General features: G+C 38.6%; 1 protein-coding gene across 1 annotated transcript in view; it reads right to left on the bottom strand.

Moving 5' to 3' along the window:
• cacna1ba (calcium channel, voltage-dependent, N type, alpha 1B subunit, a) overlaps positions 1 to 12,831 on the bottom strand; it is a 148,629-nt gene that overhangs the window by 100,641 nt on the left and 35,157 nt on the right. Inside the window, exons 4-6 of the mRNA XM_059337834.1 lie at positions 7,766 to 7,857; positions 6,859 to 7,011; positions 5,585 to 5,772 (exon numbers count right to left, since the gene is read on the bottom strand). Of these exons, the coding sequence (XP_059193817.1) occupies positions 5,585 to 5,772; positions 6,859 to 7,011; positions 7,766 to 7,857 (433 nt within the window). The remainder of the gene's footprint in view (positions 1 to 5,584; positions 5,773 to 6,858; positions 7,012 to 7,765; positions 7,858 to 12,831) is intronic.

The following is a 12,831-nucleotide window of genomic DNA, read 5'->3' as shown; positions in this document are numbered from 1 at the left end:
AAGAAGTGGATGACTAGTCTTTGTGGACAATGCAGAATCCAATCTTGTAAGATTTATACAGTTTTTCATATATATATATGTGTTTGAATTTGCACTAATTGCAAACAATACTTGATTGTATATAGATTACCATAGATTTCACCAACAGGAAGAGCATTCCTGTTCTGAGTGTTTTCTTTTGTTTCTACTTCTGTCTCTAAGTAAATGCAGCAACCTTACAGTATGCACTGCAAAAAAGCCAACTTGTATTTTTTGGCCTAAAACAGTGATTTAATTTGGTAAAACATGGAAATAAAAATTACTGACATTTGGGGCAAAAATGTACGTTAGCACAACAAAGGAAGCCAGTTGTCTGCTCAAAAACAAGTTTGTGAGTTGTTACTTATATATTTAAGTTGAGGTTCAAAACAAGGGACAATAGTTCTGCTAACTCTTACTTCTTTGTTGTGAAAATCGGTCATTAGCGAAAGCTAGCGGCTAACTGATGCTAGCGGCGCTGCTTGTTACAGCTATATGCGTAGCCATCAGAGTTGACCAAACTCAAAAACAAAACTTAAAATATTTAGTTTAATTTAATTGTCCAACTTAAAATTTTATTGAAGTTTGTTGCCTTGAAATTTTGAGTTCACCCAACTTTTCTTTTTTTTGCAGTGTGGAAGTTGAATGAAGATATACGAATGTAAAGGCTTTATGTTGCAGTGTTAAAATAAAAATAAAATAAAAATATTGGGCAAAAAAAAAAGATTACAGGCAATACTGGCCTTTGTTTATTCAATATCGAAGCTTTTATTACATGTAATACTTACCTTTTGCAATTAATTTTTTACACTGGATTTAAATATTTACTTAGTAATACATATCATGAGCCTATTTATACTTTTAATTACGTGTATGTTATCCCAGTATCTGAAAAGGAAGAACTAAGTTGTGCTTTCCAATTTATTTATTACTTACCTGCTTTTCTGTAAATTACCTTATACCTAATGTTTTGTGATTGTATTTTCAGTTCCGCACTTTGCCATATAAAAGCCTGCCAAATACAACACTTGACTGTTCCTTGGAGGCAACTGTATGGTTAAGAGTTTAGCTGTCGATTACAACATAAGCTCATTGAAAGCATGCTGAGTGGAAACAGTACGTAATTTTTCTTTTTGAGTGTCTTGAATTCTGATTATATCCAAATGAGATTTAAGACACATCGATTTACAGCCTGCAATTAGATTTGTGATCTGTGGCTATCATTTTGGTTTTCATGGGCTACATCAACATATGGATGAATGGTAATAATGGCCAAAGAATGAGAGACAAATTATTAATCATTCCCACACTCTCTCTCTCTCTCTCTCTCTCTCTCTCTCTCTCTCTCTCTCTCTCTCTCTCTCTCTCTCTCTCTCTCTCTCTCTCTCTCTCTCTCTCTCTCTCTCTCTCTCTCTCTCTCTCTCTCTCACACACACATATCATTCTGATTTTTTTTATTTTTTTATTATTATTTATTTGTTTGATGATGAAAGCAGAAAGTCTGTTTCGGGGGAAGGAAGAGGCGATGTATGATGAACTACTGCCAGTGAATCCCTACAAGAAGGTACTGTATTAGAACGGTGTAATCATCTGTCATATTATAGCTCTGAGCTGGAAATGGATGCAGAGGGCTGGGCTTATTAGTGCATTAGCTGGTGTCTGGGTGAGGCTGCCTCAGACCATGGCTAAAGGAATCGAGAGAGCGCAGTAGGAAAGCTATTAGTAGCCCTGTTCTACCCCTAAAACTGTTAGCCTGATGACAGTCTGCAATTCAGCAGCAATGCCACACCCATACTGCCAGAGACACAAAGCAGAAAATAACAGGCAATGACTTGACAACACAACATGATCTTTATAAGAAGACTTGAAATGAGACAACTTATACCTCACACTTGTAATATATTCTACTATATTTGATCTTATTCATTTAAATAATTACAGTTTTGCAAAATATTTCTTAAACTGAATATTTTTGTAAAAATGCTGAGGCAGGGCGAGACAGGGTTAGCAGTTATGATCTGCACTGTATCTTGTTATTGCTGTCCTCTAGTCATCTTGTAAACATCCTGTTTCCCAGAGCTCTGTCCGATATCATCTGAAAGTCTGCCTGTTGTTTACAGGTGAGTGGATACTGTGTCACCAGGGGGACTTGTACAACTAACCCTAACTAGACCTGACAAGCATGTGAAAAACCTGGTGAAGCCAACAGTGCCTTCTCCTTTGTAGAACAGGGCACACTAAGATACAGAGTGCCAGATCACACCATGCATCTGCACATGTACTACAACATGGAAGATGTACAGATTAAACTTGCACACATACTCAATTTCTGTATTGTTGTTTGGAAGATTAATATTTTACACAAATTATTTTAAAAAACCCAGTTAAATGACTGCTGTACGTCATCATTCATCTCGTCCATGCTGGCCACGTAGTGATGATCCCTCTCTACTGTGACTATACTGGAAGAAATTGGGGACAAAGTTCACAGTCCTTGTAAGATGCAAAAACTCACTAGTGTTTCCATATACAGTGTTTGTTTCATTTATGAGTTGCTGAGGATACTAACACAAGAAGGAAAAAAGAGAGCCAGTGCTTAATCTTGACTGCTGATCATCATATTAACTTCACACAAACTTTGGGATTTTCCTTTTTTGTAAGAACAATGTGCATTATGCACATGTGAGTGTTTTTACAAAACAAACTAGATTTTTTGACTTGCAATTACGTTGAAACTTACATTATATAGATACATATTGCCATGCTCCACCCTGTCACTGACAGGTCCACTCTGATGGAAAGGCTCCACTTTCTTCAGAGCAAAACCACAAACGAAATCAGTTGACTTGATCCCTTATAAACAAGCCCCCTCCTCAGGGTCTGGGAGCTGTTTTTCTTTTCAAGGATAAAAAATAAAAAATAAAAAATAAAAAGACACAAGGAAAACAATAACTTATATCTTGATAACAATTACACCAACCAACACCAAACTTGGGACACTCATTACCCATGAGCCACTGAGGACGTCTGCTAAATTTGATACATGTCCACCAGCAGGCGAGAGCGTTTTGGCCTGTAACTTGAGCAAACTATGTAGCACATTCAAAATTCCATGATAAAGGCCACGCCCCTTAAAATGTTTTGTGAAAAATTGTGAAAAAACGCAATTAACTTAAGTCCATCAAGGTGCAGAGTCCGATTTGAATGAAATTAGCACAAAGAATCTGTGGTCCACGGTGTAAAAATCATTTTGATAGTCCAAAAATTTGAGTTTGTTTGTTGTACATATGGTGGTACAATTACTGAGATTATCCCGAAACTTGGCTCAGTATTTTCTAATGTCTCTGATCAAAATGTGGTGCCAATCAGCCACTAGGTGGCACTGTGCCGAAAATGCAAATGCAAATAGAATTCAAAGTCCGGAATGATTGATGATGATTAATAATCACAGTCGCTCTCAACCTGTGTCTTGCAGGCAAGTGGGCCTGCGTACCCAACTTGTGTTGCCTCCGCGGGCCGCCGAGTCCGATTAGTGCAGGAGGCCCCCGTTGATACCTGCAGGTCTAGTTATTATTATTATTATTATTAACAATATTATTATTATCATTGTTCGCTGCCATTTCCTGGGCTTGTCTTTTATTCATCATTCATCCTATTATTATTGTCATAATTGTACTCCTTATCCTTCTCATGTTCTTCACCCAAGACTTGGCTTTACACAGAGAGAGAGAGAGAGAGAGAGAGAGAGAGAGAGAGAGAGAGAGAGAGAGAGAGAGAGAGAGAGAGAGAGAGGAGGGAGAGGGAGAGGGAGAGGGAGAGGGAGAGGGAGGGAGAGGGAGAGGGAGAGAGAGAGAGAGAGAGAGAGAGAGAACTAAAATAACCCTACTGTATTATTTCTTGAACTTTTTGTTACCTTGCCTTGCCTGTATGGTTGCATACAGGTTTTTTTTTCTGGGGCTGTATAGAATAAGGGAACTACTGATACAACAAATAATTGGATTGTTTAAAGAAATACTTATACAATTGTATTCATTAACCCATATAGAGATGACATGTTAATGCCAGCTGTGAATGGTGTCTGTAAAATCATATGTGCAATCACCACAGAGAAGCAAAGAAATCAGGTGTGATGGCTAAATCAAAACAACAGTGCAGTTCTTGATGACAAAATCAAAGTTAGTTGTTTGTTATTATTCATGTAAAAGGATTCAACACCAAATCTGCTTTGCTGTAAGGCTTCACTCTTTTCTTTCTAATCTTACACGCTCACCGTACTGTATTTTCATCTCTAACGTGTAGGTAGTATTTTAAAGGTTTTTGACTCAGAGCTACAACAAACTATAATAGGGTCAAGTGCAGTCTGAGTTTTGCCCTCTATCCCCATTAGAGAGTCACAGCAGTGGCAGAGACAGACGTGGGCCCATCCAGCCATGATGGATGGCCACTCTGGTGAAGAGGACACAGTCTGGTCCCACAGCAACAGGAAATGAGACAGCATTCACTCCTACCTTGACAATTAAATCAGAGAATCCACCATCATATTCAGCCAAAACAAGCCTGTGTGCATTGTCTGTCAGCAATCAGTTGTCTAATGATGGAGTGATCTTAACCCTCCAACCCGGATAAACAACTCTGTTGAATGGTGATTATTCATCATGTTAACAGCGTTAGCAGTGTGGGTATCATCTGGACTGTCTTACCAGAGTCTACTATAGTACCCAGGCAGTAAACAGCCAATGAGTATATTCCGAAGGGTTCACAAAGACCAACTTGTCTGTTGAAGATGAACAATTGCAGCAAATGATTGAGAGATTGACATCAAAGAAACATCAAAGCAGCGTCCTATATCTACCACGCCTTTTCTTGCTCTCAGCAACCAAGCGAATATTGATTGCCTTCTACCTCCCTCCTTTTTTACTCAGTGTTTCTCTTCCCCCCTTCTACCCTACTAGGAGAGAGTCACACTGCTAAACATCTCTTTTCCACTACAACTGTTTAATAATTTAACCTATTGCATAATTGTTTCCTTGGCATGACATAATCCTGATTTTATGCAAATGGGAGAGAGCTGTGATTTGTTTCATGCTAGCAGTAAATCTGCTGTGCTGTGGTCCTAATGGTAGCTGTGGTTGTGTGTGAGTCATCCTCCACAGGCTCTTATGCTTGCCTCTAATCATCTCCCAAAGGAAGGCTGGGAGGGGAAGAAGCAGTTAGGAGAAAAAGCATAGTGTCTCATGCAACGATGCATAAGACAGACTACCCTGTATTCACACTGACATACTTTCCACTGACTGGTTTGGCTGGGCAGACCACAAAATGTAAACAGAATTTAGAGAAATAAAGCAACAGTCACTGTAACGGAAATTAATTTTATAAAGAAAGAAAGATGACAGTCACTTTGTGCTGAATGACACTCCCTCAACAACCATTGGTATCCAAATGTCCACTTTTGACAAAGATGGCTATGGTGTCTTCATCCCTGCTCACAAAACTCTGATTGACTGTGCACAACACTGCTTCAGCACAGCATTTAGACCCAAATGTGTTGTGCAATAACTGGACTCACGTTGTAGAGAATGTCCACCCATCCCTCCATGGTGATGCACTGGAAAACAGTGAGGACAGCGAAGAGGATATTATCAAAGTTGGTGATGCCAAAGTTAGGTCCGGTCCAGTACTCCTTGCAGGCAGTGCCGTTGGAGCAGGTCCTTGCCGGAGCTTCCAGGCCACAGGGGAAATCTGCTGCTTGCTCATCTACAATAACAAATACACACATTCACACACTTGATACACAGAAATACACTAACACACCTAGATATTTTGACGACAAAATAGCAAAATATAAGCAAGTACATTTGACAGTATTCCATTTTTATCTACAGTGATTTAGAGTTCAACTAATTCTGGCTCTTCAGTGCTGATAAAAAACATGTTTGACTAACCTTTACGTTTTACTCAACGTAAGGTCAAATCGTGCTCTGATCCACAATCTTAATTTATCCTCACACTATAATCACCTAACTTCTTCATGTCATTTAAAGTCATTTAATAACGCCATGGAATGGACGTAGTCACAATGACGTCACCCTTTGTTTAGTGGACTGCTGTTTTGAAGCTTTGAATTAGGCATTTTTGCCCTTGCCATCTTGGTTTATGCCCGTCACTATATTGTTTTTTGCAACCATTCCAGGCACAGAACACGTAGCTGACTCCTTAGAACAGGCATGTCCAAACAATTTCATATAGGACCATGCTGCTAGGGGTGGGCGATATGGCCCTAAAAGATTATCACAATATTTATACGACTATTTTTGCGATAACGATATTCTTGACTATATTAAAAAATACTGAAAAATATATAGATTAAATTAATTTTTAGTCTATATAAATAAATGAAAATCGCACAACAAAATAAAAGTTAATCATTTTTCATATTTCATTTTTCATTCTAATGCCAATATTCCATCATATACACTGATCTTAATCTTGATCTTAATCTTAAACTGCATATTTAGATTAATTTTATTTTGACAGTCTTCTTGTAAATTATGTGGTGGATTCTGTTCTCTTATTTTGAAAGCTGCAATTGTTTAGCGACAGGAAGTAAAAGTAGCTTTTTGTGATTAAAACAACGTTAATTGTTAGCTAATGTTAGCTCGCGGCTAACGCACGGCATAATGCAACAGTTTGTTTGCACCTCTGACGGACCGGACAGCTGTTTTTCCTGAGTCATAACTTTGGGGTGTTTCAGGTTCTATCAGCTTATGCCAATAGCCAATCGCCAATCATGAACAAGTTAGCAACAAGAAGTTGTTCATCCCTAATTCTCCTCTTGCTTACCTGTGTCTATTCTGAAGCAGGTGCGATGGAACTTGCCCATGTAGAAGTCGAGGCCGATGATGGCAAACATGAGGATGGCGAAGAAGAGCAGCAAGCCAATCTGCAGCAGAGGTACCATAGCCTTCATAATGGACTTCAATACCACCTGAAGGCCTGGGGCAGAAAAGGGAAATATGTGAAGAGGTTGAGGGTTACTGATTGATGACTAAATTAACTTGACACAGTGCTTAGCTGCATCTCAAATTAATTGTGAGGTTCCCAGCTGTCAGGTGGTGTATATCTCTTCTATCTGGCATCTACTGTAGAACTGCTGTCTCCCCCTGAAAAAGCACTGCATAAAAAGGGTTTAACTACTGTATATCCACAAAATATGGCATGTTTAGTGTATTGGCCATTAATGACTGTTACTCCAGTTGGAGAATAAAAATCAACCAATGAGAGCTTTGGAGGCGAGACCTAATAGATAGTAATAAGTAAAGTAAAAAGTTTTAGACTTTTTTCAGGGCAGACATTTTAACCTATCATAATATGAAGAGAACATGATTAACTAACAACATTAAGTATATATATATATATATATATATATATATATATATATATATATATATATATACATATATATCCTTCCACCCAGTCCAACCTTGCAGTGACAACAAACCTGGCTGTTGTTTGACAAGAAATAACTCCAGCAAACAACATTTTGTTAAATCAAAAATTGTCTAGCTTTAACATTTCTAGTTTCAGTTTCAAGATCACATTAAATGAATAAGATACATTGTGTTCATTTGTTAATTAGCCAGTTACAAGCCCGTATGCTAAACCGGGCTAACTACTCTAACTATTTTTGATAGTGCTTTATTATAATAATAAATAAAAAAAATATGGTACAATGTAAAGGTTAACTTACTTGGAATGCCCGAGACCAGTTTGAGTGGACGCAGTACTCTCACTGCCCTCAGCGTTCTGAGATCAAAATCAGCCCCCACAGTGGCCAGGATCCTGCACACACAAAATAAAAGAGGATCAAGATTACAGATAACTAGAGAATGCAAATTCTAAAGAAACTGCAATGGTAATGCTGAATGCTAAAAAGATGACACTACGCTGCCATGTTGGCAAGAATGAGTCAGAAGAACTTGAAGTATGAGTAGTTGGGATTAGGTTGAATTAATATGAATGTAATAAAAAACTGAAAAATGTGGAATATTTTTAAGTTAATTGAAGAGCTGACACTTCACTGCAATGTTGGTTTAGAAGGTCAGAAACATTAGGGGAAATTTTAAGGTTTGAATGGAGTTTCTAGCAGAAAGCACGAATGAGTAAGCATGTGTGGACGGAGCGACTTAGTGCTCTCGGTTTCTTGTCTTGCTTTGTGTGTTTTTTCTGTTCGTTCAAACATCAGCAAAACCAGACTTTATCCCACCCAAGGTCCAGCAGACCCGCGGAATTGTTACCATCTTACCCGTGTTGCGCCGGAGGCCACAGGGAGCAGAAGCAAAATTGGGGTAAGAAAGGTGGCTTACAGGCTAAGCTACATGCTAACCCACACACACTGGAGAATTCAGTCATATCATAACAATACTTGTGTACATTCCACCTAGGCCTGGGACGATAACAAATTTTGCTGGACGATATATTGTCCCACAAATTATTGCCGATAAACGATATTATTGTCAACATGATAATATATCATAATAATGCACACCCTTTCAAATACAATACACTTTTATTTCTCAGTGTTTTTTTCTCAGTGTTATTTTTTTTTTATTTTATTTTTTTTAAAAGGGCAGCATTTATTTTGCGATGTAGCAAACTCCACTTTCTGTGAGCGCACACCGTTTATATTTACTTTGTCGACCAGTGTTGACTGTTGGGACGAAGGCTCTGCATCTCCAGGTGCAGTTTTTTTCCCCAGCTGGGAAAACTGGGTCGGGTGGTTCTGCTTTAGATGGGCATGCAAGTTTGTTGTGGTGGCTTTTTTGTTGCCACCACTTTTGAACAAATTCAGCATACAGGCTCGTCCGTGTGTTGATGGGCTCACCTTTTTCATTCGGTTTGAAACCGACATATTCCCACACCGGGGCTGTGGCATTTGGCTTTGCAATCATCTTTTTTTCTCACGTTGCTCCGCACGAGGCTCACCTGCTGCACTCTGTGTGTAGCCAATGCTAGTGGCCCAGCCTTCTCCACAGAGACAAAGAGACTGGATGACTGACAGGAGGGTTCACTCCGCTCATTCTGCTATGGAACAAAAGCGCCCAATTGCTGAGATCGAGCACAGAGTGAACCCTCTTGTCATCCAGCCTGCTTGGAGGCAACAGACGAGGAAAACAAACACGCATGCGCATGGCGATATATCGAGGCCGGCAAAATTATTGAGTTCATTTAATTTATCGTGCGATTAATTGATTTATTGATTATCGGCCCAAGCCTAATTCCACCCAAAGCAACTGCTGAAGTTCCATGTGAAGTTCTACATGACCTTGTTGCTTAGATAAAGACTAAACATCCTTAAGCATTTCTGATAATATCGGGAGACTTCGATCATGTTTATCTCTCCTCCCACCTTACTGGATTTACACAGTTTGTTAATTGTCCCACCAGAGAAAATAAAACCCTTGATCTGCTGTATGCTAATGTAAAATAAGCTTACAGAGCTACTGCCTTACCACCACTTGGCAGGTCAGATCACAACTTAGTTCTTCTGGAGACTTGTTACAAACCCTGTGTGTGGAGGCAGGCTACAACTAAACAGTCAGGAAATGGACACCAGAGTCTACTGAGGCTGTAAAGGACTGCTTTGAATGTACAGACTGTGCTTGAATGAATGAATGAATGAATGAATGAATGAATGAATGAATGAATGAATGAATGAATGAATGGATGGATGTGTGGAAACAGAGGAGAACAGTATGGAGTTTGACAGACAGGTTGACTGCTTTACCGATTACATCAACTTCTAGACCACTAGACTTCAGCATCCTTCTTTCCACTGAGTGTATAGAGTGTTAGTTATTACTAATGGTGCTTCTTCAGACTTTTTTCTTTAACTACAGGGACAAGACAAGGGTGAACCTTTGGTATCATGTGTCTGAAACAATACAAACATTAAGGGATAGAAGATTAATAATAATGAGCATAAAATATCACTATATGCAGACGACATAATTCTATATATAACAGATAGAGATAACTCTATATGACATTTAAAAACCACAGTATAACAATTTATAAGATACTCAGGTTATAAAATAAAAAAATACAACAAATCTAATGCTTGCTTCTTACACAAGACACCAACAGAAAATATGTTTGTCTTGTCATTTTCACTGGACAACAGAGGGTTTTAAATATTTAGAAATAAACATAACACTGCATTTAAATGATCTGTTCAAAGAAAACTATGCTCCTCTCATAGATAAAATTAACTTTACAATTGTCAATGTTAGGAAGAATAACTGTTATATAATTAATGTTCTACCAAGATTAAATTTTCTTTTTCAAATGTTGTTTCAAATTTTATTTATCAGCAAAAAATAAATAAATCTATGAATAAGCATATTTTTAAAAATTAATCTGGAAGTTTAAAGACTCTTATGAAGCCAGAGCCCATGGGGGGTTCTTGGTCTCCCCAATCTCCAATACTATTTCTGGTCTGCCCAACTACGAAATTTAGTGTCATGGTCTTTGGGGAGACAAGATTCACTATGGGTCCATGTGGAAGCCAACCTTTTTGATCTTTTGCTCTAAGACTCTGTTATTTGTAAAACACACACACACAAAAACATAGATCAATGTTTCAATGTTTTAAACACACTTCCATCTATTCAATCAATATAGTTGGTTGTCGGAACATGGGTATAAAGCAATTGAAAGACTTATTCAATATAAGCATACAATTAAAATTCTCTCAGTCAAAAACAGAATATGGCATTCCTAACAAATATTTTTTTAAACATCTACAAATTCAGAATGCTATCCGGTAAATTACTTTAGGATAATCTGAAGTAGAGGAGGTAGTAATATCTTCTACTACAATTAAAGGTAAAATTAGTGAATGTTATGATAGGATCTAAGGGAGCTATTCATCCTTCCTTTCTCTGTTAAAGATCTGGGGGAAAGATCTAGGGATGGTGTTGCAGGAAACACTTGGCTGAACATTTGTAAAATGATACATTTCTCAAATTTAAGTTTATCCACAACTTCTATCTCACGCCTATAAGGATACATACAATTTCCAAAGATAATACATCAAATTGTCTGAAATGTAAAACTATAGAAGGAATGTTTTGGCTTATGTTTTGGCAATGGGATTGGTTGAAACATTTCTGGAGTTTGATAAATTAATTTACCAAATTGGTTTTGTAAATAGAATTTGACTTGTTTATTAAACAAGATTCTCATTCAGATTTTAGACAAATCAAGTCAAGTAAAAAATCTCCTCAAAAAACCCTCTTAACAGGGGAAAAAGAAGAAGAAAACTGAGAGAGAGGAATTGATCCAGGAACTGCTTTGCAATTTATTAACTTTAATTAAGTTGATAAAGTACACCATTTTCCAATGAATGCCTGAATGCACTTATGCGAGGCTTTCTGAGCACTCAAATGGCACTGTGCTATACAACTACAAATGCAGATACAGTAGTTCCAAGGAAGAGTTATATGCATTTTTAGAGCTGTTTGTATGTACACTACAAGCTGACAGGAGCTAACTTGGCACCATTCACCTCCATGTAACCTAGATAGCAGGCTAGTGAGTTAGCTTACTTTGTTGATGTTTGGGATTTTGCTTTAACTTTAAAAAAGGGAATTAACCAGAATTGTCAAGTTTTCAGATGACACTTTGAAAAAAAGATAAGGGGGAAAAACATAGTCTTTCAGATTATAAAGCGTCAAGTTTTTCAGACAGTTTATGGTAGAGGTTTAAGTAACAAGCTACATTTACTGTAACAAAGTTGACTTTTGTGTTTTGTACTATTGACTTTGTATTCTTAGAAATCAGTCATTTTCCTTTTCTGGAGCTCTGCTCTCCGTTGGCCGCACACACAAAAGGTCAGAGCTCCAGAGAGCTCCATGTCCAGAGACTTGACAGTATGTACTTAGTTGTACAAGTGGCAAGGTGGTGTGGGGCATGTAGTACCTTTGAGGTAATATATAGCCCAAATTGTTTGAAAACTTTGAGGACTGCAGACAGACAGTGAGTCTTAACAAACTGGCCTGGTGGAACAGAGACGATTCTTGAAGAGACATGATTTCTGGGGATAGTTTCTAGTGTCATGTGAGATGAAGATACATTTTGTTTGCTCTTGGTGCAAGTAACTCGTTTTCACCTGTGGCACCTGGATGGAAGTGAGAGAGGCAGGCCCGGATGGCCTGCTGCCTTTCTTGTGTCAGTGTTGCATACCCTGCCCTGGTGTCCCATGACATGCATCGGAACTGGGTGGCTTGCACCAGCTGCAGGCTGCACTTTTCACCATTTATGCGCAGCCCCAAGCTCTTGATTGGTGCTAGTGTTGCTGACACATGCTGCAGACACTTTTCTTTTCCTCCTGCACATATCAGCCAGTTGTCAAGGTAATTCAGAATCCTGATACCCCAATGGCCCCAACACCACATCCATGCACACTGTGAATGTGCAGGGTGCTAGTGAAATTCCAAATGGGAGGACACATAACTTGATGGTTCTGCATTCGAAGGAGAAACTGAGAAACCTCCTGTGCCCCTCCCAGATTTGTATTTGGAAATAGGCATCCTTCGGGTCAATTATGGCACACCAATTGCTTGCCTGGATAGCCTGCTTGACCCTTGTTACTGTCAGCATTCTGAATTTCAGTGTCCTGAGGAACCTGTTCAGGTTCCTGAGATCCAGAATGGGCCTGAAAGTGCCATCTCGTTTCAGGACAAGTAACAAGAATAAAATGCCTATCAGGACCGAGGTGGGGCCGATCCCAGCCACCTCTGCCTGGCTTGCCCT

This window comes from Centropristis striata, chromosome 7 (assembly GCF_030273125.1).
Source record: "Centropristis striata isolate RG_2023a ecotype Rhode Island chromosome 7, C.striata_1.0, whole genome shotgun sequence".
Taxonomy (NCBI): domain Eukaryota; kingdom Metazoa; phylum Chordata; class Actinopteri; order Perciformes; family Serranidae; genus Centropristis; species Centropristis striata.
Note: the sequence above shows the minus strand (reverse complement) of the source record. Positions and strands in the feature narration are given on the sequence as shown.